The following is a 25,419-nucleotide window of genomic DNA, read 5'->3' as shown; positions in this document are numbered from 1 at the left end:
TTCTGTATTCCTGATAGATGAGAGGAAAAAGAAAGGCTAAGTAGTGTCCAGTGATACCCGGTGTCACAGCAGTGTTGCTGCCAAGGATGCATATCCAGTTCCGAGGAGCCCCAACGCCCGGTGTCCTTCCACCACACCATCCTGTTGCCTCTATGGAACTTGGAGAATGAAAGGACAAAATAGAGGAAAAAGGGCTTGGTAAGGTGTCCTTGGGGGCATCTGGTTTTGTAGCCTGAGGACATGGGGGAATAATAAAATTCCTAAATCTTAGTAAAGGTGGCATAGGGAAGCTGGGGTTAGTTTTGAGGCTTGTTCTTTTACAGTTGAAGATAAATGCCAAAGCAGTTGGCATCTCCAACAGGAAGCATTTTACAGATGAACAGCATAGGAAGGGACCTACCACCCTATCATCGTAATAATGGCATTCAAATGACTTTTAAGCTTGGTTGAATAGTGGTCAGGTTGGTCCTCATCTGTTTTGAAGGAAAGTAGCGCTTCTTGAAGCTGTGTCTGCAGTCAGTCCATTTTTGTAGGATGCTGACCGTGTGACTAGTGAAAATTCCTACAAATGACGCTATCATTTATACCAGCCTTCAGTGACATCAAAACAAATAAAATTATGGCTTTTGGGGGGACAATTTAATTGTAGGATGAACATTTAGGTAGATGTTTAAGAGGTTTTTTTAAGTAGGTCAAAGTTACACAAGCCCCATGAGATTGTGCTTGCAAAGAAAAAAGTTCCCATTTTTAAACGATTAAAAATACTTTACAAATACATCCAAGATTTCTATCACAAGAAGATCATTGGTACACAGAACAAGATAGCACTTCCTGGGCTTCTTTGCACGTAAATACTTACAGAGTTTCATTATTTGATTTCCTCACTGTGCTTTCACATTGTTGGGAAAAGTTTTCAAAAATGGAAAACGAAAAATTCTGTCTGAAAGAGAAAAGGTCAAGAAAAAAAGCAGTTGAGTGTCTGGTCTTTAAGCTAAAGCTGATCATGCCTATGTATGCTTTGTTCATCTGCGTTCTTTACTGCTGCACCAGTGTCACGTTCTGCACCATTGTCCTCACGGAAACGCTTCCCAAGGAGAGAGTGAGCCTGCTGCATTGTCAGTAGAGTGCCTCCAGCTTAGATAAAATGCTCCTGGATGCTAAGTGCTTTGTGTGGGCTCCAGGATGAAAAAACCTTAAATCTGTCCTATTGAATCATGGATTTTTTTCAAAGGTTATAAAAACCTACCTTTATGGTGTATTAAGGTTTGCTTGTTACCTTGCTCTTCTCCACATTGGCCTTGATGAACAAATAACAATTTGGAGTTCATAGCTTTCAATTCTAATTGGGTTTCTTTTGTAAGCACTTGAAGATGCTGGGCTGACATTATGATGTGAATTTTATACTCTTTTGCCTTATGCGCAGACATGGAGGTGGATGCTCCCCCCCCCCCCCCCCCCGGAAGTTGAGCGTGTGCAAAGGGAGGAAATACCAAGGAAATAAAAGAAGGCTTGTTCTTATCAAAGGGATTTCTTACCTGGAGACGAAACCTAAAATGAATAATGAATAGGGAAAAGGAGAACAAGGTTGGGGGCCTGCAGGTACCACGGAGGAAGGAGAGATGAGGCCATTCAAACTGGACAAATGTGTCCATCTGGACAAATCATCTCCATTATTAGAGAACTCCTTGGAGGCATAACTTTGGACAGAAGTGGTGGGGAATATGTCAGGACTTACTTGACCTACTGAATTCCTTTCAAAAATTCATCAGCTTGATATTTTGGGTTAGGATCATAAATCCTCAAACTTGGATCAAATAGTGTGTGTACACACGTGTGCGATTGACTCTGGCTTAGGGATGTCGTGTGTCAACAGACCCACAGTTAGGAGATGTGGGTACTCTGCGCCTTCAGAGGACATTTCTGGGTGCTTTCTGACTTAGCAGTTTTCCTCATAGAGCCGAGGAGGTCGTGGGGCCATCTACCCTGTCCAGGCACAGGCATGACTCAGAGTTTACACAAAAATCCCAGGGGCTCAACTTCAGTCTGTCCATCCTCACAGGTACCTAAGGCTTCAAAATTAGCTAGAAAGTTGGTTAAAGCTTCTCATTCCAATTATGACAGTCTGTGTGTAGCTATGTTGCATCTCATCCTGACATTGGCTCATAATTCTGTACTCTTTTTTCCTTTTTGCTGCTCAGAGGTAGTCTCTTTGATCTATTAGGATGCAAACATCTGAACTAAACGTTTTACATGCCAGTAATCTCAGAAGGGATGTGACCTCCTTGCTGCAAAAGTGTAGGGTCCAGAATCAGCTTGGTTGTAAACCAGCATCTGTGTGATTCTCCTAATTGGTCTCTCACCAGCTTCATTCACCTCTGTCTCGCCCTCTATTCTGCTGCCACAGTGATATTTTATAAAAGCAAATATCAGTATTCTCAAGTTTTCATGGCTTCCTGTCTTTTATCCAACTTGGTCTGGCACTCAGAGCCCACCGTGACCTGCCCCTCCCTGCTTCCTCTCCTGGGTTCTCTCCTTCTGTGAACCTGGAAGTCGTCTTGTTCTAGCTGGGATGAATGACTTGCACCTGCTGCCTCCTGCCTTTGTGTCTTTCCCTGAGCCAGTCTGCTCGGCATAGCCTTCCCCAGGCCTGTGTAGCCAACTCTTACCTGTTCCCTAAGGCCCCGCGTGAGCCATTTCCATCTAGAAGCCTCCCACGAGCCCTGCTACCATTTAGAAACTCTTCCTCCTCAATGTTAGAGCACTCTGTCCTAGCGCTTGCTGTAGTGAGCTTAGTTTGGCTGCTGTGTGGGTTGCCCACACACAGTAAGAGCTGGCTTGAGCTCTTACTCATCTTACTTACTTACTTCAGACTTCTGCACAGTGTTTGGAACATGGTAAGTGCTCAGTTAATGTCCTGAGTTAATGGTGCATGACTTTCTGAACACAGCAAGTGTTTTGTCTAATCAGTTACTCCAAATGCTTCAGGTAGAACTAGGACTACCTGTACAAAGCACAGATATATGCTGATTAATTAATTGTGAATAGGTTGATTCCAAAGACAGCAGCAGCCTTGTGTTACTTTCTCAGTGCTTTATATAATTGATTGATAATATCTCTTCAAGCTGCATAATAACCCATTAAGGCAGGTTTTTTTCCTACTTTGAGCTGTGACCCATTACTGGGTCAAGAAAACAATCAAGTGCAACAACAGTAAAACAGACAAGAAATAGACAAGGGGTGGGCATTTGATACAGTGGTTAAGCTGCCAAGTGGGACGCCTACATTGCATGTCAGCATGCCTGCGCTCAGGTGACTGATCTGTTCCAGCTTCCTGCTAATGTGCACCCTGGGTGGCAGCAGGATCTGGCTTGAGTAACTTGGTCCCTGCCACCCACATGGGAAACCTCAACTATTTTCCTGGCTCCTGGCTTTGGCCTGGCCCAGTCCTGGCTATTGTGGGCATTTGAGAAGTCAGTGTATGAGAGATCCCCCCGCCCCACATTTAAAATAAGTAAATTTTAAAGAATTTTAAAAAGAAATAGACAAAACATAAGAGTATATCACATGTTAAAAGGCTTACTCTTGCCTTTCTTTTACTTCCATTACATGTGTGACATGTGTACAAGGCTGTAAGGTAAAAAAGGGGATTTCTCCCCATGTGTCTCAGCCAAAAATGTTTGGTAGACAATGCCCTGGCCCCACCTTGGGTTGAAGTGAATCAGGAATAAGATGCCCCTCACTGGGAACAATCCAGCCAGGAGCACCTGCCCTTTCTGTTCCTGTATTAAGCTCATCTGTCGGGATCTGAGATTTTGTTCTGAAATGGGAGACAGAAGATGTTCCTCTGCTGGGAGAGAAATAACTTTCTAGTGCTTTGTGTCCATTTTGTTGTTGTTACAGATTAAGCCATTAAGTAAATCTTTCCCTCCTGAGCCTGTTGCCCCCAGTGCTCTCTGAGAAGGACGAGGACCAACCGGTCTGGGAGATGTCAGTTTTGTCCTCCATTTTGCAATTGTTAAAATAGGCTATCAATCAATTAGCCTTGAATTGCTTCCCAAGGACTCGGAGCTGCAGGGTGGGCTGACTGGTTGGCAGCAGTTTGCATGAGCAAACAGGACAGTCCATTTTTTTCTCCAGGATCTGAGGGAGACCCCCGGGATGTGGAGCTGGGCGCTGCGGACCAGCGGAGTGCTCTGCAGCCCGGCAGGCCTTCCCTTTTGTTTCTTACTTACTCTTTTGTTGGCAGGTTTCTAAAAGCACAGCAGTGGCTGGGGTAAGTCAACGTGGCATCCAGGAGATTGGTAAATTTTTCTCTGGATGGCAGTTTTTTGAGGGAGTAGGATGCCGTGGCAATTAGCGTCTGAATGGACTCCAGCCCGTAGCTTGGCAGGGCCTGCAATTTGGTGGAGGAAATATCCCTGGATGGTAAAGGGGAGAAAGGCTTTTTACTTACCTACACATTTTACTCAGAGTGAAACCTCCCCTCCGCGGTGGCATCATTCTAGGGTCTGAGAAATCTTTTCTCCATCTTTCTCTCTCCCTAGTTCTCTTTCAGTGAGTCTCATTCAGGTCGGAATTTAAAACAACTGCATCCCCTCCCCCCCCCACCTTCATTTCCCCTTTCCTCCTCTCAAGGCTGCACATAGCTCCTTGTACCTGCATTGCTCACTATTTCCCTCTCTCTCCTCTCTCGACTCCTTTCTCCCCCTCTCCTCTCTCTTCTTGGCAGAAGTTAAAAGAACTGCTTGCTTTGTGAGACAGCAGGCACAAACAGTGACACCAGCTTTGTCTCTGCCACAGGTAGAAAGTGGGCTTCAGAGGTCGGGGTCTTGGATCAAGCCTGCAGGGGTGGGGGTGGGGTGGGGGTGGGGTGGTGGTGGTGATGGTCCTGACGCCTAGGCTGGTTCCTCTCTCAAGAGCTCTGTGCAGCAGGAGCCATCATCTGCTCGGGAAGCAGAATGTGTGTTCCGCGTTGGCAGCTGGATCACCTGTCCAAAGCCAGCCAGCAGCCCCCTCGCAAGCACAGAACTGTCTGGAAAGCTCAGGCTTTGCAAATGAGGTCCTGAACACCTTGGTTTTAGAAGATTCTAAGTAATGTCCAAGACAATTCCAAACAAGGTCGCTGCAGGAGGAGGGTCAGTGAGAATTGTAAAGGCCTGTTCCTCTTCTAAGTGACTGCTACTGATGCTTCAGGGAGTTTCCAGGAAAACAGCTACCTCCCCCCAACTCGCACACCCCCACCAGCACTCCACCCCCATATTTAGTGCCCAGTGCATGGAAGAGGATTAATAGATGATCCTCGGCAGATGTGTAGACAGCATGGACTGGTGACAGGCATTGTCTCTTGTGGAACAGTTCTTAAGGCAGCAGAATTTGCTCCGGGGACTTTGGATTAGGCTGCTTTGGGGTCCTTGTTTATTTAGACACAGTTCTCATCTTACTTGATAGTTCTTATCTCAGACAGGTTAGGGATTGAGCTCAGGACTCCTTGCAGACCTGGTAGGTATTTTTGTTTTTCTGAATGACCACATTTAAAATGAGGATCTTAGAAAACGGAGAGGCTTGGTTACAAGACAGTAAATCTCTGATAGTGGATTTTCTGTCTCAGTGACAGACCAGTGTGGGAAGAGCTGGCAGAAGAGATGTTTCCAAATACTGCTCAAACAGACTTGGAAGGAAGAGGCCTAGGTCTGGTCCTGTGTTCTCTGCACAGCAGTGTGCGTGTCTGTAACGTGCACCATCACTTCTGATCAGCCAACCTCAGCAGCTCTTCAAGAAAGATGGCCATGCAGGGCTTGTCAGGCCACAGCTACTCAGGCACATACCACGCCTGAGCCAGAGACATCTCTGTGTCTACGGGCCAGTGAGGTGGCAGCTTCCTGTTAGAGCTCCAGCTATCACAGGGTGTACTAGACGGGAGAACATTCGACCTGGGAGTTCTGAGTCTGTTGTACTGTGAGTATGAGAAATACAGAAAGGGACTTCTAGGGAAGGGTGGCCAGGAGTGGGGAGACAGCAGAGCACGCAGTGGGCAGGAGCCATGGCGTTAGTGATGCCATTGTAAGCAGAAGTCTTGACGGTGAGTGGAAAGTGGACAGATGGAACTGATGGTGGTGGAAATTAGGAAGCAGAAAGGAGCAGGCATTTCCGATGGGAGCCAGGATGCAGACAGAATAGAAGATTGATGATGGTGGGAATTCAGAGTAGACAGAATCAGATGCACAGTGGCAGGAACTGGAAGTAGATGAATTCCAGGGTTGATAGCAGTCAGCCTTCTCTAGCACTCTAACTTCTCCAGCATGAGTCGGGGACTAGACACAGCCAGGGTGTGATGGTGGAGGGGTAGGAAGCAGAGTCAGGAGTTGACAGCTGGTGGGACTCAGAAAGCAGACAGTCAGGAGTTGACAGTGGCAGGAGCTGGCTGGCAGGGAGAGTTGGGGTTTATAATGGTGGGAGAAAGAAGGTAGATGGCGCCAGGTGTTGACACTGCAGGATCTAGGATATGAAGGACAAATGAGACCTCCAAACTGGAGAGAAAGGCAAAGTCCTCACGGCGGCCCCAGGCTCCCATGACTGCACCCGCCTGGCCTCGGGTCTCTCATCCTCCTCCTGGATCGCTTGGCCATCCTGGCCTTCTCGCTGTTCTCCCAATACACAATGCAAGATCCTGCCTCGGGGCCTTTGCTGGCGCTGTGCCCTCTGTTGGAGTGCTTGCCCTGCAGATAGTCACACAGCCTGCCCTCTCACTTCTTTCCTGTTTGTTTCCTGTTTGCTGCAGTTACATTTTTTTTCAGGACAATATCCTTTTTTTAAGAGAGGCTTTTTTTTTTTAAACATTTAACATTTTAAAAATGGTAACCCCCTTACCCTCTCCAGAACTCTGGTCCCCACAACCAGGCAAATTTTCCTCCTGCACAACCAATACTGCTTGGCTTACTACATATTTTGTTTACTTGTTAGATCCTGGTCTGTGCCACCATCCTGTGAAGGCAGAGATGTTTGTCTTGTCTTTGTCTTTGCTGTTTCCCTGATGCCTAAACCAGTGCCTGGCACATGGAATGGGCTTGTGAGAGAGTTACCGAATAAATGATTGAATGAATGAATGAATGAATCAAACACCAACAAATGAGATGGGTTGCTCTGTTTCCTCCTGCTTTGCACTGCTAAAAAGCCATGCCTGTTGATCGCTTTGCCTGTTGCGTGTTGTCTTCTCTGTGTCACTGCAGTCTCTTTAAGTGCAAGGACCAGAGCGTTTTGCTTAGTATTCCATCCTCAGCATGGTGCCAGGTGAGCAGGGTTGACAAGTGATGCACAGAGTGCTAAAGAAGGGAGTAGTGGGCCACACTGCCCCTGGAGGGCGTGGCGTGGCTGCCCTGTGGACCAGCCGCCCTGTCTGCATCTGTAGCCTGGCTGCAGTTCTCGCTATCAAATGTTTCTGACTTCGCCAGGACTGGGTCAGGAGACTCCTGCTTGGATTTCCTGTTCCTCCTCGTTTTCCCAGTTGTCTACCCCAAGTCCCCGTTAGCCAAGGGAGCACAGCTCACTCCTTGCACCCACGAGTCTAGTAACACAGCAGCATGGCTGCATTGGTCAAGTGCCAGTGCCATGTCGGATCTCTGGGCTTGAATTCCCTGTAGGGAGCCACTCACTCTGCCAGCACGGGGGGGGGGGGGTGCATCTGCCTTGTGTGGTATCACAGGTTGGATCACGTCCCCTCCACCAAAAATGTGTGTGTTCAAGTCCTGACCCCTCGTACCTCGGAACATGACTTGGCCTGGAGATGGGCTCTTTGCAAGATAATCAAACTAAAATAAGGTCATCGGGGGAGCCCTAATCCAGCATGTCTCATATCCTGTTAGAGAAGGGGAAATTTGGACACACACACACACACACACACAATGCCATGTGGAGTTTGCAGTTATGCTGCCACGATGAGAACCGACCGTTGGAAGCAAGAGAGAGGCCTGGGGCACATCGTTCCTTCACAGCCCTCAGAAGGAACCAACCCTGCCGACACCTTAATTTTTGGACTTCTAGCCTCTAGAACGGTGAGACAACACATTTCTGTTGCTTAGGCCACCCAGTTTGTGGTACATACACTGGGTCTTTCAAAAGCAGCCTTTTCAGATGCAGAGGCTGATGGCCCACCAAGCAGGCTGGGGATGATGTGGCGGGGTACCCAGGCAGACCTGTTGGGGTGCGGTGGGTAGGAAGGGAGGGTGGCACCACCATACTCACAAAATGCTGGGCCCCATGGCTCCCTGGAAGGCTCCATTGTGCATCTTCTCCAGGCGTGCGTTTTCCTTCAGCTCCCTGTGGGGAAGGACAGTTTTCTTCGCGGTGCTGGCTCTTCTGTGTGAGCACTCGCAGCTGTATACACAGCCTTGGGCCACGTGGTGCACCTGGTGTGCAGGGAAGGTGGCTGGCCGATAAACTGCTCCCCGATGAAATTATGAAATCGCTGGGGTGTGTGTCTGGTCCTGTCTTTTCTCTGCCTCTCCCCCACTTATTGGGTGGAACCCTTTGTTTTACAACTTGAGGAACTCACCCCCTCCTTCCTCGGAGTTACAAAAGTTGATTTCCAGACAGTTGGGCAAGGATGAAAGTGCTGCCCAGGCTGAGGGGTTCAAGTGTAGGCTGCTCTGAATTGGACTCTCAGCCACTGTGACCTTGGAGGTCTTAGAATTTGCAAACATCACTAGACTACTTAGAGAAAATACTTAAAAAGCGAAAGTCAAGCCTGTGCAAGGTCATCTGTTTCATAATATGATTTTCACTGTTTTTCTTACAGATGCACATGTCTCAATGGTTGTGAATAGGGAAGAATTGCAGCCTGTGTAGAAAATCTCCCCATACCCTGGGTGCCCCATGGGTCTGGGCATCGCGGACAATCTTTGCCAGGTATGGTTTGGTGTGGAAACAGTGATGAGGGCCGCTGTTCCTAAGGCCATAGCTGAAGTCACAAGCTGCTATGGCAATAGCTACCTGAGGGCTCTGTGCCATTTAGCCCAAAGCAGCTCCTTGCTGAGCCTGATACTGGTATCTCTAGCTCTTCTCTGCATAGACAAGGGCACTAGAAGAGGAGCCCCTGGGCTCAGGTCGGCCAGCCCCCCCCCCCTTTTTTTTTGCGCACTTTCTTCCTGTAAGAAACGAATGGCAGTGACTCAAAGAGCATTCTGGAAAACACCTGATGGTGGGCACAGTGTGCATACATGCACTGTTGGTGTGATGATTTCAAGCATGGAAACGGATTCCTTCACACCACAGTTACAGTGTCACGTGACAGAACAAATCCACCAACAGGCACTGCTCCCCCATCCCACCCTGCCCCAGGATGACCCTGTAATTACCTGTGCTCATCTTACAGCTTTGTGTCTCCGTCATCTTTTGTTCCACACCACGCTTGCTATTTAAAAACTGCAAAAGCCCTGCATGTCACTCTCTGGCTGGCTGTTTTCCACATGCTTCTACTACGCCTTCTCCTTGGAAACTCTCAGCCCTTCCCCCAGAATGCACCTGCCAGTCGCATGGCGTCCCGTCCCCTGGGTGTATTTCCACTTTCAAAGAGATGAGGTTGTCAGAGTCAATTGCTGTTTAAAATCTAAATCAAAAGAAATTTTCCTCCCTAAACCTTCACGACTCTTCTTCCTGATTCAGTTTGTTTTAATTATGCTCACTGATAGTTATAAATCATTGAAACTCGGCTCTGCAAGTGAATAATCCGCATATCAGCCAGGTCAAATTAATTGCTCAGATTTCACGACAGTGCATCCCACATGTTTTATTAAAACTCAGATCTTTCTGTATACTGAATAACTCTACGTTATGTTATTTGTCAGAAAGTAAATCAGACCCATTTATTACGTTTCCTGGGGGCCACTTTTGAGAATTCTCCCCAGTGAAGTGACCTTGCAGGTGTGAGAAGCAAAGGCAGGCTGACCCTTCAAAGTGCAGTGGGAGAACCCGCAAACTCCACCAAAGCCTTCTAAGCGGGGTGCTCTGGGGACGGTGGGCACTGACTCCTGCAGCCCTGGAGGGGGAGTGGGGCTACCCCTTTCTGCTCAGTGCAGCTTGGTAAGCAGGGGCCTGGAGAGCTCTGCAGGACTTCCTGTCATTGTCCTTGGCAACCCTGGACAGGCCTATGTGAAGAGTCTTCGAAAATGTGCCATAGTTTATGAAAAAAATAAAACTATACATGGATTTCAGAAGCATTTTGCACCAACATAAACTCATCTTTTGGTCCGTTTCTATGAACTTTTTGAAGATCCTTCCTGGGTTCCGTCACATGCAGGTGATGCGCCATAGTCACTTGTTGAGTGACTCACGGAGCAGAGAGGACACACATGCCTCGAGTTCAAGTTTGGTGGAAGCAGACTCAGCTGGCCAAGGTGAACCGTTCGTTAACCCCGAGTTCCCGTTAATGAGCCCTTCATCAAGTCGTGACGTCAATAAGAAAACAAGGGCAAATTTCATTCCACACTGGAAGGACAAGGTTTACAAAGCTATCGTTTCTTGAGCACTAAATATGTGCCAGACCCTGTGCTAAGCACCCACAAATGCAATTTTCATTATTCATGTAATTATGTAACAGATACCAAACGAGCACTTACTATGAGCCAGGCACTGGTGTTATGTACTGAAGACACAAAATAGACCCATGCTTGTTGGTGGGGACATCCTGGAAAGAAGCCCCTAAGTGGTTTGATCTTACAAATTCAGACACTGTGGCTTAGAAACTTTCAGTAACTTACTCTGGGCCATACAAGCAGATAAATAGTGAGGTTTAAGTTAGAGTCTCAGTCAGTGCCTCTTAGGCCTGTTGTCTTAGCCATATAGCAGGGCATCAACACAACAGGATCTTTGGGTAAAAATCTATAGTTAAAGATAAATAGCAGGCCACATAGAGTCGTGCTACTCAGCTTCAGAGTGGCAGCGGCAGCAGCAGCACCTCTTGGGAGCTTGTGGAAATGACAGATTCTCCAGCCCTACCAGACCCATGAAATGAAATCACTGGGAGTGGGCCCTGGGAACCTGCTTACAATCTGCAGGTTACTCTTACGTGTGTGAAGGTTCGGGAAGCATTGCTGCACAACATGATTTACACAGCTTGTTTATTTTTTTAAAACTCTTCTCTTTGTTTTCCTTAATTTTGGCTTTTCATGGACTCTTAGCTTTTATTGTGTATTGAGCGGGCGTCACCTCGCCCTGCGCCTGGTATGGTTCAAAGGAGCTTTGTCAATGTGCCACTCTTTTAGAACAGGAGCCACAGAATGAGAGGTTGAGAGCCATGACAGGCATAATTAGTAGGGTCTCTCCCTTTGAACTAAAGGCTGATAATCCCAGGGACTGGCGGAGGGAGAGATGGAAACACCAAGTGGAGAAGGGGCTCCCTCTCCACCAGCAGTAGGGGGTGGGCGCCTCTGAGCTGGTCTGTTGTGGCTGATTAGGCTGATAAATGGTGTCACTCGATTTCTCTGCAGTGGGGCCTGGGGGAGAATTTCTTCCTTAAATCAGGCTGCCGCTAACACACCGTCAGCCTGAGCAAGGGGGCTCGAGAGGGAGGCTGTGAGCTGGAGGAGGCCTAAAGTAGGCTGTTGAATATTTCAGCAAACTGTCAACTTCAATGTATTGAGCCGGCATCGATCTTTGAAATCACAGTGCTCTGGGCTTTCCAGCCAGCTGGTTGCCTAGTAACCTGCGTACAACACCGAGGACTAGCCACTTGAAAGTTTAGTTTTGCCCTGAGTTCCTTGCTGAAGACTGGATGTGATCTGGTAGCCAGAGTAAGATTTCATTTTTATTCATGAGCTGGGGAAATAAGCACATACTTACAGTGAAATTAGCGTCGTCCCATTGAACGCGTGACTCTGTACTTCTTCAAATCCATTTCCGTAGAGTTTGCTGAAGGAGGGAGGGAGAGAGGGTTTAGGCACGGGCAGGAACTGAGAGAATCACAGTTTGGAAGCACACATTCCTTCTGCCGTGACATTTATGACGAAGCTAATCACCAGCATTCGCAGCGTCTAGCTTTGTTTCTCTAACATTTTAGAATCTAAGGGCTCCTTGGGGATGAAGCCGAGCCTTTTGCTCAAGTTTACCTCTGCTTGCACTCTCGCCACCACCGCCAGTTTGTTAAGTGCTTTATTAAATGCCAAGTGCCCAACCAGCCATCGTATATATATTTTACGATCTAATTGTCATCATCACTTCCATTATGTTGGCACGAAACCCAAGCCTCATCATTGTTGTGCAGCTCGCTTCAGGTCAAGGAAAGCAGGGGCAGGGCTCTCTGAGGCCTGAGCTGGCTGCCTGTGCCCTTCCTCCGGCTCTGCAGGCCCCGTGTGGGCACCTGGGCTGAGATGCTGGAAGCTGACAGCAGCGGAAGGCTCAGCACTGAGTCAGCTTTTCTTTTTCTCGGATGGGTATATGGTCTTGCTGGTGCCCAATCTGGTTCCACATCCCATGTGGCTGTCGATGTCCATAAATAGTTCTGTAAGACCTATTAGTGGACTGTGAATCAGTTTAGTTGGGTGGTGCCAGCATCTTTAAAAACGAAATAGAACAGAAAGCGACAAATGTAAAGTATTGGAGTATATTGGAAGTGAGTGGAGTGTGAATACTTGTGAAATGTTGTCTCACCATTTTTATATGGCATATAGACACATGTGCATTTGTACATGTATGCCATCGTCCACACACATGTATGCACACACACTTACTTCCAGCCAGAATAAAACTCAGGAGTCTCTTTGGAACGCAGGTGGGAAAGGAGAGATCGAGGAAGGAATGAAGGGGGGGATCAGGTGGCACCTATTCATCTTGCAAAACAGGAGCTGGGCCCAGAGAGGGAGGGGACTTGTGGAAAGCCCATGGCGGGCAGAAATGGGGCCAGGACGCGCCGCCTGGGGCCACTTAGAAGGCACCAGTTTTGCAGGCTGTGGTTGCTTCCCCCAGGTCCTCATGGCCCTCCCTCCCTCCTCCTCCTCCAGGGCCGTTTTCGATGTCACGTTCTCAGCGTGGCCTTTCCTGACTGTGCTGTTTAAAGTATCAGCAGAATTCCCTGTCCCCTGTTCCTGACTTGTTCTCCCTCCATTGCTTTAGCACCACCTAACCCGTGATTATATTTTGGCTTGTTCTACCCCCCGCAGCAGGACACCGGCCTCACAGAGCAAGGATTTCTGTTTAGCAAGGATTTTTGTTTAGAAGCCTCTGCATCCCTGAACAGTGCCTGGCATTGGGATAGATGTTCAGCGGACAAATGAGTCTCAGGATGATGAATTTCCTGCTGCAAATCACAGCCAAACAAGTTGGGAAGCCACAGTGCTCGTGTGAATCCTTTGTGAACAATGGTCTAAGAGCCGAGTGAGAAGCGGCTGTGGTGAGGCATATAATCAAGTTCTTTGTGTCTGGCGAGACCCAGCATCTCTTTGCAGGGTGGCTGGCAGCTGCAGGGCCATGGTAGGCACAGGCTGGGGGCGGGGCGGGGTGAGACCTGAGAAATGGTTCAGACCCATGCTCCACCTGCTCTTGCTCTCGCAGGCTGTTGTCTGTGAGAATTGTACCTTGTGGTATATGTGAGCGTGTATGTGATACACATATGCTTGTATCTATCTATATATAGATAGATGTAGAGTGTGTGTGTGTGTATGTGTGTGTGTGTGTCTGTATGGTCTCTTCCCATTAATCCACAGCACACCTGATGCAAACTAGCATGGCCCTTGTCTTGCAGTATAATATTTGAGCTCTGAAATATAAATTGGAGACAACAAGGCAATTGTCAAAGCATCTTCATCAGGTTGAGCTCAAGAGAGCCGAGAAGCATTTTTAACCCATTCCTTAAAACCCCCCTACCTTGCAGGGTGCCAGGCACCCAGCAGGGGTCAGCGTGAAGCAGTGGCCTTGCCCTTCCACAGGAGGGCGGGGTGGGGGTGGGGCTTCCTTCACCTCCCTGTGCTCACTCACTCCCTTCTGGAATTCTGAGTTGATAGCCTCACACACCAGCTCTCAACCTCTGCTTGAGGTACCAGCATCCCATATGGCCGCCAGTTTGAGTCCCGGCTGCACCTCTTCTGATCCAGCTCTCTGCTATGGCCTGGGAAAGCAGTGGAGGATGGTCCAAGTGCTTGGGCCTCTATACTCGTGTGGGAGATCTAGAAGAAACTCCTGGGTCCTGGCTTCAGATGGGCCCAGCTCTGGCTGTTGTGGCCATTCGGGGAAGGAACCAACAGATGGAAGTCCTCTCTCTCTGTCTCTCCCTCTCTCTGTCTGAATTCTACCTCTCAAATAAATAAATAAACAAACCTTAAAAAACTGTACTCAGAATATTACTCTTTGGCTGTCTATTGTCACGTTGGAGGTCACATTTCTTTTAGATGAAAGAATCATGCCTGTTTTGTCTTTGAACTTCCTTGAAATGTGATTTCTTAGAGTTTAGGCCAGTATTTATCAAAGGATTTTCCTTCATCTGTGGATTCAGAATCTGGTCGTACCCAGGAATAAGCACCTTTATAACAAGCTCTCACAGTGCATGCTGGGAACCCTTGCCCGGGGGTATATTGTAGGGTGATGCAGTTCTCATCATTTTGAGTTGAAAAGTCGATGGTCGGTTGCTCAGAATGGAGCCAGCATCTAGTCCGCTTGTTGCCTTCTAAGTGATGGCACTCGCTGTGTGGTGAATGAAGGGGAAGTCACCCCTTCTCTGTGATGAGCAAGGCAAAGCTGCCTGCCTGCACTTGTCCTCAGGCCCATTCCCTTTTACTGCTGGGTGCTGCCCTGATCCTAGTTTTGGCACATTTGGGCATTTTTTTTAAATTGTTTTTTAAAAAATTTGTTGTTGGATTCATAATATCATTGCTCTAAGGGAAGCCTTGCAGTCAAGTCTACAGGCACTGAGCTTGACTCCCTCCCAGCTCTGCTACTTAACAAGCTGAGTGACTTTGGCCAAGTTGCTTAACCAGTCTGGGCTTCAGTTTCCTAATCTGAGTATAGGGTTGACAGTAATCGTGTCGGCCCTGTAAAGTTGTTGTGAAGATGAAAAGGGTAAATGTATGTTAAGCTCCTAGAAGCAGGTTCTTCATGCATCGGCCTCAGCATTACTGTGCTTTGCAGTGACCGCCAGTGCTCCGTCCAGGACAGAGGCCAAGAACTTCCATTTCCAGGCTCTGCACAGGATTTCCAGGGAACGCAGGCCAGGTGTTTAATGGAATTGTTAGTCTTCTGTTCCCGGGCAGAGCAGGTCAGGTCAGTGGCCCGGGTGCCCCACAGGTGCTTTCTCTCTGAGGGCCCTTAACCTTTGGGTGTGTAGTATCGACATTTTTGCATTTAGACAATTTTCATGTTTTGAAAAAGTTAAAATATCCTGGGTCGTGCTTCTCCCAGTTCTCCAAAGAATGCCGCTCACTCTTTCCCTCTCAGCTGCTCCTTCCACACAATAGCTCACTGCCTTGTTTTAGAGAAACTACAAACATGGGTGGGGGGCCGCATGCTGTCAGGCCCACAGGGGGCTTTTAATGCCCTTCACAGCATCTGGAGAGTCACTTCAGATGACTGTTCCCCAAAACATCATGGTGTCGGAATTTGCTATAAGGGTTCTGTCACTGGCACAGAAATGAAGGTATCTCCCCCCACCCCACCCCTCTATACTAATAGCTGCCCTAACTCTAAAGCATTGTCTAGGTTCTCTGTTCAAATGTCAGTAACTGTGAATCAGGCAGAGAGAACGGCATCTTTTTATTCAAAATAAGATTCAGGCTTTAGAAATTAATCACAAGTGATGCTCTCATTTTGAATGTTGCCTTCTAATGAACTCAGAATTTTCCTGGGACTCTGGAAGCATTTCTGGGGTTATATTAGGATCATTAGGTATTCTGCCATGGTTTCCTCTTGGATCCTATGGCCACTTGGTTTTTAGATGATTTACAGATCTGCAGGGTCTCAAAAAGTGGCCCCTTCGTGGAGGGGAAGGCATACTTTTGAAGAAAATATGGCTGATATAAGCAAATGTTTATCAAATGACCTCACAAACAGCCTCCTAAAAGGGGGATCCCATATTCATCATGTTCCCCCCATGTAGCACTTCGCTCAGGGTCTTGTGATTCCTCATGTTTGCAGATTCTTCTCTTGTGGATGTCTGGGCAGTGGCTGTGAGAATAATGGCCACGCAGTCACTGCTGTGTGCTGCCCTGGCCCTAGTTTTCAATAATATAGAGCAAGGTCACCCTTCTTCTGTGGGGCTCACAGTCTCTGGAGCGAGGAGTTGCTCTTCCTGTGGTAGGTGTGCCTCCTGCCTTTCAACAACTCTGAGTTTTCATGCCTCCCTCCTCCTCAGCCAAGTTCATGTCAACTTATGTGACTTTTCCATATGTAGAACTAAAGAGGGTGACAGGCATTAGAAGTATGCTGATAGTAGTGGATTCTAACAACTGACTAAAGCTGTTGAGAAACCCACATTCCATAATGATACTTAAAATGAGACAATGGAAAAGGAAGAAAAAAAAGACAAGGCTCTTTTTACAGAAACATGCCAGCTGGTCAGTGTAGGGTATGGTAGAGCATACAGCTCTGTATTTTCTAACCCCTTTGTTGTAACCTGAATAATTACAGGCACTGAAACCATCAGATGGAAGGTTTTTGGCTAACTGAACAGTCACAGCAACTCAAAGTACCCCACCACGGTGTACTTGTTAATAACAAAGGGAAAAATAAATGGCTAAGGGCAACACATAAACTTTGATGCAATTTTTTCTTTAAAAATCTCTTAAGAGATTTTTACTGGAGTTTGGATTATAGGTTGGAAGATGTAATTAAATCCTTCTTGATTTTCTTAGATACAATAAAATTATAGTAATGTAAACATCCCTATTTGGATATATACATGCTGAATTATTTAGAGATGAAATGTCATGATGCTGATAATTTTTTGGGCACTTTGGCAAGGAAGACACATTAGGACTGCATTGTGGTGCTGGCACCCCATGTTGGAGTGCCATTTCGAGTCCCAGCTGCTCTGTTTCCCACTCAGCTTCCTGGTAGTGTGCCTAGGAAGGTGGCAGAAGATGGTCCAAGTGTTTGGATCCCTGTCACTTATGTGGTAGACCAAGATGGAGTTCCTTGCTCCTGGATTTGTCCTGGCCCACACCCCTGGCTGTTGTGGGAATTTGGGAAGTAAACCAGTGCATGGTGAATGGAGATAAAGTGTATGGGGGATTTGTGATACTGTTCTTTCCATTTGTCAGTGGAAAGAGAAATGGTAGGTGATTCCATTTGCAAGTTAAAAGCTTTAAAGTGAAAAAATATTTTAAAGGAGGTGATTAGATTCAGTGTTTTCAGTATGGTCTAAAACCTGAATGTTAGCTTTTAACTGTGGTTAATTGTATTAATTGTGTAGTTGAAAACTTGTGATTGGATTTGCACAAGACGTTATTAATAATCCCACCAAGGGCCGGCGCCGCGGCTCACTAGGCTAATCCTCCGCCTTGCGGCGCCGGCACACCGGGTTCTAGTCCCGGTCAGGGTGCTGGACTCTGTCCCAGTTGCCCCTCTTCCAGGCCAGCTCTCTGCTGTGGCCAGGGAGTGCAGTGGAGGATGGCCCAAGTGCTTGGGCCCTGCACCCCATGGGAGACCAGGAGAAGCACCTTGCTCCTGCCATCGGATCAGCGCAGTGCGCTGGCCGCAGCGCGCTGGCCGCGGCGGCCATTGGAGGGTGAACCAATGGCAAAGGAAGACCTTTCTCTCTGTCTCTCTCTCTCACTGTCCGCTCTGCCTGTGGAAAAAAAAAATAATCCCACCAAGGGGCTGGCATAGAGGTGCAGTGGGTTAAGCTGATGCTTGGCACCCCATATTGGATTGTTGGTTTGAGTCCTGGTTACACTTCTTCCAATCCATCTTCCTGCTAATATGCCTGTGAAAGCAGCAGAATATGACCCAAATGATTGAGCCTCTGCCTCCCACTCGGGAGCCCAGGATGGAGCTCCTGTCTTTGGCTTGGCCCAGATCTGGTTGTTGCAGACATTTGGGGGGTGAGCCTCTTCCTCTCCCTCTCCCTCTCTCTTCTTTTCAAATATACAATAAATATTCTTAAAAATGATCCCACTGAATAGACAGAGATGTGTATAGGTGGCCTGACTTGACTAAGGCTGTGTGGCTGGGCTAAGGCAGAGAGCAAGAACTAAAACCCAGGCTTCTGGGCTTCTCACTTCAGTGCCCATCAGTCTCGCCTGTGGCTGCCACAGGTGCAGCCCAGGATCTCGCTGTGCTTTGCTGGACACCCTTTCTCTGCTGGGCCTTGGGAAGCCACTCGCCGTCCCCTTTCCTTCTCTTGGTGGAGTTCACCTGTCGATGAAGGTTGTCCCCTCTCTGAGACAGGCACAGCCAGCCACTTAGACTGATTTAAAGGTGGTGCAGCTAAATCCGGCTCACTCGGGGAGGGCATTTCAAGGTGGTCTCTTGAGTAGATTTAGTGAAAAGCCCAAGTGACTATCAAGGGACATAAGACTATAATGCATAGTTTAGCGCCAGCCCCACTGAGCTACTTGAGCATCGGGTGGAGTGTTTTGTTTTCACTAAATGAGCTCACAGTTGCTAAAGCTTTAGGTAGGGGGAGGGCAGGCCATGTTCTGTGGAAAGCATAATCCCCACTACTACTCAGAATCAAAACAGGAGGCTGCCTTTCATTATTTGCTGATTAGAGAGTGGGACTTCTTTGCTGAGAAAGTGAAGCTTTCCTCTCCAAGTGCAGTACCCCTCTTCCGGCAGCATGCTCCACACCATTCTTGGCTGAGAGAAGGGCCCATCCAGCGGAGAACAAGCTCCAGACAAATGACTGGGCACTGCCCTTCCAGATGGAGGGCCATCAGGGAGGAGGGGGCCAGAGCATAGTGCTCCCCAGGCTGGAAACCAGGGATCTGCAGTCCTCATTGATTTCAGAGGTGAGGCAGTGACACCCAGCTGGCACGCACCCTTCTTGAAATCATCACCAGTAAACTACCGGCTCTGCGTGCGTGGTGGAATGTGACCGTGAGAGGAGTCTGGTGATGCCTTGGATTTGGAGGGTGGCCCCGTCTTGGGAGCTCAGAGTTCCCTAAGGATTATTCCCGTATTTCTTTTCTTCCTGAACCTCCTCCATGTCTCTGCCCTACTTCACCTCTGCTCCCTTCAGTGACTTACCTGGGAGGAGCACCTGTTGGTTCCTAGTTATTTTTTACATTTGGATCACAATTGAAGGGAATCTTGAATACTTGTGGTCTTTGGCTGGTCTCTTCTAATTACTTTTTGGTCCTCTGCCCTCCACCCCAGCCTTTACATCAACTTACTTCTGCTTCTCTTGATTTACTTGTATCTGTCTTCATTTATGGGCGGGCTTGTGGTACCATGGGTTAGGCTGCTGCTGTGATGTTGGCATCCCATATGGGTGCCCAATTAAGCCCTAGCTGCTTCATTTTGAATCCAGCTTCCTTTAATGTGCCTAGGAGGGCAGTGGAGGATGGCCCAAGTGCTTGGGCCCTTCCCAGTCACGTGGGAGAACAGATGGAGTTCTAGGCTCCTAGCTTTGGCCTGGCCCAGCCTTGGCTCTTGCGTCCATTTGGAGAACAATCCAGGGGATGGGAGATCTCTTTCTGTGTCTCTCCCTCTCTTTCTCTATGAATTTGCCTTTCAAATAAAAAAAATCTATCTCTTCACTTACATCTCATTCCAATCCATCATCTCTCTTTTTTTTCTGAAAGGGTGAGCTCACTTATTACCTTGTGCAGTTCTGCCTTGGGCTGTGACCACAGGTGTGAGCGGATGTGCATGGGAGGAGCAGAACTGAGTACAGGCCACTGGGCTTTAGATAGAAATAAATGAGACATAGCACCCAGGAGGCAGCTTCTGAATGGTGGGACAGTGGAGGGTACCCCCTGGAAGATAGATGATGGGTTCCAGAGGGAAGGACATCAGGCAGGTGCACCTTGAAGGGATGGATTGAGCTACCTTAGTCCAGTGTCTCTCAAGTTGTAATGTACCTGTGAGTCACTGGGGATCCTTTGGAAATCCATATTTGGAGTCAGGGAGTCTGGGGTGGGCCTGAGCTTTCAGAAGATGCCTGGACCGAGCTTTGAATAGCAAGACCACACCAAACACCCTGAAAGGGACAGGGCCTGTGAGCCTGAGAACCTGATGAAGAGACTAGCAAATAAAGAGACATTATTTTGAAGTATTTAGGGATAGAAGGATAGATGGTGTTGCTTCAGAACAAAGTGAGAGGGATCCAGGGGGAGGCAAAAAATGGAGAGAGGAGAGATAGAGACAGAGGCAGTTCAAGGTCCATGGATAACTACTTGACTTACTTTGAGGATCTCCTTATAAACTCTTACCAGTTGAAATCTTGAAATTTCCATGTTCTCCTTTAACCGGGGCAGCCACTGCTCTCTAGGCTGTCTTCCCAGCCTCAGGGTATTCCGGGAGGCAGGGAGCAATTTCCTTAGGTGGAAGTTTAATACTGAAAGTCTTGGAGCCCATTTTATTAATTGCAAACAGGATTGGCTGGTGGGTTGTCAAGTGAACACATGAGCCAATTTCAATCCCACACAGCTCTAGGTCAAGATGAGTGAGGGATGTGGGGCAACAGGAGCAAGAGCTCACGTTCAGCTGGAAGTGAGAATAGCAGGAGGCTGCGGGGCAGAACAGGAATCTGGGAGTTTACTCACAGTGTTACGGATTCGTTATTCATCCCTTGAAAAGCATTTCCTGGAATGGTGGTTATGTGTAAGTTATCACAAATTTCCCTTGAGGAAAGAAATGAGAAATATTTACTTTCCAAATTTCAGCTGCAAATTTGAAACTGCTATGCATAAGCAATCAGCCTGGTACTCACAGAATGAAATTAAATTCCGACGAGAAGATCTTCGTAACATCTGGAAGCTCGCGAATGCCTGTGTTACAGATGCTCCTGTGATTTGGGGCAGGGTGGTGATGGGGCAGAGAGTGGGAAAGAGTGATTGTCATGAAGGCACAAAGACAAAAAAGGAGGAGAAAGGCGCTTTTCAAATGCTAGTTTCATATTTCACTAAATATACATTGAGTTTGGCTTTATCAGTAACATGTTTACCTGACGAAGATTGTCAGAATTTTAAAGCCCCTAATGCTATGGGAGAAGATGCTTTGATGACTTATATTTAGAGAAGTAGGCACTGAGGCCAAGCTTTAAGGTCATCTTCATGTGTGTTTCCAGCCTGTCTTTTCCTATTAAATCAATCGCATTTTCCTAATGTGTTGCATTCCATTTCCTGTTGGTAGATTCTTCTGTGTTCTTAGTAGTTCTAGAAAGCATTTCTGTACTTTGGAGCAGGTTTTAACTTGAACACTTTGGGAAGATAAATCTCATGTGAGAAATCCCTATTCCTGATTATTAAAAAACCTTTATTTATTTAGCTGCCTTGCTAAGTGAGCTTTGGAAAGTTCTTCCTTGTGCCTTATTGAAATCGTTCAATGTTCTTTTGGTATTTGGAGCTGCTCAAGGCTCCTCTTTTATTCCTCCCACCATTTTTTTTTTTTTTTTTGACAGGCAGAGTGGACAGTGAGAGAGAGAGAGACAGAGAGAAAGGTCTTCCTTTTGCCGTTGGTTCACCCTCCAATGGCCGCCGCAGCCGGCGCGCTGCGGCCGGCGCACCGCGCTGATCCGATGGCAGGAGCCAGGAGCCAGGTGCTTTTCCTGGTCTCCCATGGGGTGCAGGGCCCAAGCACCTGGGCCATCCTCCACTGCACTCCCTGGCCACAGCAGAGAGCTGGCTTGGAAGAGGGGCAACCGGGACAGAATCCAGCGCCCGACCGGGACTAGAACCCGGTGTGCCGGCGCCGCAAGGCGGAGGATTAGCCTAGTGAGCCGCGGCGCCGGCCTCCCACCATTTTTTTTTAAACTCCAAAGAGTAGAGGGCCTTAGGTCATAGGTGAAACTGAAGAATATTTTATCACAAAAACGGGACTCCTTTCGATGTGTCCAGGATGAAATCCAGGCCTCTGGATTTCCCCCACTGAGTTTTAAATTGTCCAGTCTTGGCCCAACTTGATATGAACTGCCTGGCACCCTGGTGACCCTGTGTCCTGACCGTGGCTGGGGATAACAGTGTGGGTTTTGACCGCACTCTGGACTTGCACTGTGGGAATATCAGATTATTGCGTGAAAATGCTGCTTAATGAAGACAGTGATAGATATAAGGGCTGCCAGGGTCATATTTAGTTCAGTGATTTTCTTATTTTTTTGTTCCAAAGTGGTTGGTGCTGCCGGGTGCTTATGTAGACCCCTCTGCAGGTTCAGAGAAGCAAAACACGTGAGCATGGAATTGTCCGGTTTCAGAGTTGCCTAAGGGTCCATGCTGTTCCCCACCCACCCTGCCTGGCAGCTCCTGGGGGATGCCCTGGAACGAGACTTCTGCGGTGGCTCACCAGAGAGATAGCTCTTCCCTCTCCCCCTGGTTTTTGTTTTTCAGGAAGAGTTGGGTGTGGACTTTACATGCTCTGGGGAGTTTATGAAATTCAGTTTGCCGCAAAGAAGAGAGAGGACATCGACGTTAGGGGCAATTAAGTTTTGTGATGTGAATCGGGATGACTTGTGAGAAGGAAGAGCCATGGTGAGAAATTTGTAGATTGTACCAAATGTCAGGAATTGTGAAATTGCTGGCAAGGCAGTGGCCCTGTTGGGCTACAGTGGTTAATTTAATATGGCTAACCTGTGGGTTTAGGAAGATTTAATAGGAAATAGAAAATAATAGTTTAATTTACCTGGCACAGTGCCTACCTCAAGGCAGGGTTTAAAATGTTTTCACTGAATTAATGAAGGAACAAATGAGATGAAGGTGGTCTGTCATTCTCAACCAGTGCTGGGGGTTGAATCAGAACTGCCTCTCCCACTTCCACCTGCTCTCTGCCCACCTTAGAGATTCTGAGTCACCCTCACTAAAGTGTTGTGATCCTCCCAAACCTTTGTCAGCTTTAAAGATCACTGCCAAGAGGCAGTAATTGTGGCAGAGTGGGCTAAGCCACTGCCTGCAATGCTGGCATACCATATCGAAGTGCCGGTTCAAGTCCTGGCTACTCCACTTCCAATGCAGCTCTCTGCTAATGCACTTAGGAAAGCAGCAGGAGCTGGCCCAAGTACTTGGGCCCCTGCCAGCTGTGGGGGAGGCCCAGATGGAGCTCTGGGCTCCTGGGTTTGGCTTGGCTAAGCCCAGGCTGTTGTGGCCATTTGGGGAGTAAACCAATAGATGGCAGAGTGCTCGCTCACTTGCTTGCACTCTCTCTCACTCTATCTTTCATATAAAGAAATTGATCTTGAAAATAACAAAACAAAATCAGTACCTCGGGGTGGTGTTCTGCTCGGGTGTTGGAGATAAAAGTAGAGAGGCACTTCCATGTATGCAGAAGCACCCTGCGTGATGGTTGACGGGAAGTGCTGATTAAACGTAAATCACAAGCCTGAAGAGGAACGTGCCAACAGTGCTAAGTGGGCAAGTATGGTTTAAAGAGTCTTTCCAACCTTTGAACTGCTTTAATTTTCATGAGATGCCCATCTTTCCCTCCCAGATTACTTGAAAAAGGAAAATTTCTCACAGGTATTTTAACCGGGGGAGATTTGTAAATGCTCCAGCCTCGATGTATACCAGGTTTTTGGTGTTCTGGATCAGTCTGTCAAAAGAGAGGGAAGAGCAGGCAGCAGTTTAGTAGATGTGTGTTGTTTGGAGTGCATGAGACTAGCAGTTGTTGGCTGAAAACGGGGTCCACAAAACCTAGCAACTTCATACGCTTGAGACGAACTCCTGGGACTCGGGATGGAAGTGGCGTGGTGAGAGCCAGCTGGCTATTTCCAGGGGGCTCTGCTCTCAGCTCCTGAAGAGACAGGGCTAAGCAGTCACAGCTGGGAGGCTGTCTCTGCGCAGCTCTTCCCATCCCCTCCAGGCATCACCAACATCCAGGGCTCCTGGTCAAGCAGATCCCACTGGAGAGTCTGCACACTGGGGATACAGGGGGCTCTGCTCTCAGGAGAGGTGAGTGAAGTAGTACCCCCCGCCCCTTGTAGGCACACTAATCCTCTTCTTATTGGGCTGGCACCCACACTGCCTGATTATTCGAACAGGCACCTGTTGGTGGAGCAGCCCAGAGCACAGGCCAGGGACTTGGAGTTGTAGAATGTTATATCCATGCTGCCCAGCCTCCTAACTTCCCCTAAGCTAGTTTTCCCTTCTGTAAAGTTGGAACCCTCATGTCACCTCTCTCCCTGCCTCACAGGTTGGTAGGTTTTGAACAACAGAATAGGTAGGGATAATACAGGATGGGCTGTGCAGAATATAAAAGCACGCTCACAACACCGCAGGGCCATGGCTGCCCTTCCTCGGTCTCTGGAGTGGCTGTGAGCCTTCAGGAAGTGGCCACAGTTGCTGAGTTCTGTCTACTCTGGATCCAGTACAAGGCTTTGGTTTTCTTAACCCAGGCAAAAACCACTGGAATAAATGAGAATTACCCTACTAATCTGGAAATGAGAATTACCCTTATAATCTGGAAAACACAGTGTAATGGTTAGGAACATGTATACTTTGGAGCCAGCTTGGTTTTGCAGCCTGATCCTACCAATTGATATCACTTCAAGCTCCTTGTGCCTCCGTTTCCTTACAGGTTGATTTTTAAGGAGTAAGTGTGTGTGTCAAGGTCGCCATATGGCTCCAGCCCTGTGAATGTCTCTCACCGTAGTTGTTAGAGTCCAGAAGCTGAGTGCTTTGTGTCCTGTCACATGGTTAAGAAGTAACAGCTCTTGAGTGTGATCTAGTTTTACTGACTCCAAGTCTAAGGCTTCTTCCGCCTTACCACAGTTACCTAGCATGGGTGCCTATTTTCATTTAAATGAAGGAGATGGCCTCTGACTCTTGAGATGTGAATGGTATTTTGTTGCAATTATTTTTATAGCTACTGAGTCAGGCACTCAGGAACCAGGCAGGGCATGATGTTGGTGTAACACAAGACTTTTAGCACTTAAAGATCTTCTGGGGTCTGACCTTAGATGATGACTCATTTGTATGTTCATTCATCCCATTAGCATTCATTCAATACCTGTAGGTGGCAAGCACTATTCTAGGTGCTGAGATCACAGCTGTGAGTCACAGCAAAGGGAGTAGACTTGGGGCTCACCTCCTAGTCTCAGGGCCTTTGAGAATTCACAGGCTTCCCCATAGGCTACCTCATTTATCTTTCTGTTGAGGAAGGTTTCTTTGCATCACTGGTAGCCTTCTTCATCATTAGCTGTCCTGGTGGGTCTCAGTAAACACTGAGGCTCAGCATTAACTAGGAAGTCTATTTAAACTGTTTGTTTTCAGGTCTGGGATAGGCCTGTCCCCTGTGATTGTAGTGTGCCCCCATGCAATTCTGCTTCATGACCAAATCCAGACTATACCTTCT

General features: G+C 47.8%; 1 protein-coding gene across 7 annotated transcripts in view; it reads right to left on the bottom strand.

The window, feature by feature from the left end:
• Positions 1-25,419, bottom strand: part of LHCGR (luteinizing hormone/choriogonadotropin receptor) — a 55,226-nt gene that overhangs the window by 8,394 nt on the left and 21,413 nt on the right. For 4 of the 7 annotated variants that reach the window (XM_008254426.4, XM_008254428.3, XM_002709875.5 and 1 more), the window contains 7 exons: positions 23,584-23,658; positions 20,852-20,926; positions 20,685-20,762; positions 11,833-11,901; positions 8,239-8,313; positions 4,233-4,418; positions 860-940 (listed from right to left, as the gene is read on the bottom strand). In XM_008254426.4, the coding sequence (XP_008252648.2) occupies positions 860-940; positions 4,233-4,418; positions 8,239-8,313; positions 11,833-11,901; positions 20,685-20,762; positions 20,852-20,926; positions 23,584-23,658 (639 nt within the window). Of the gene's footprint in view, positions 1-57; positions 159-859; positions 941-4,232; positions 4,419-8,238; positions 8,314-11,832; positions 11,902-20,684; positions 20,763-20,851; positions 20,927-23,583; positions 23,659-25,419 lie in introns of all 7 variants that reach the window. The other 3 variants (XM_051842931.2, XM_008254429.4, XM_008254430.4) reach the window with 3 other exon arrangements.

The sequence above is a fragment of the Oryctolagus cuniculus genome, chromosome 2 (assembly GCF_964237555.1).
Source record: "Oryctolagus cuniculus chromosome 2, mOryCun1.1, whole genome shotgun sequence".
Lineage (NCBI taxonomy): Eukaryota > Metazoa > Chordata > Mammalia > Lagomorpha > Leporidae > Oryctolagus > Oryctolagus cuniculus.
The sequence above is the reverse complement of the archived record's forward strand: the minus strand, read 5'-3'. Positions and strand labels throughout refer to the sequence as shown.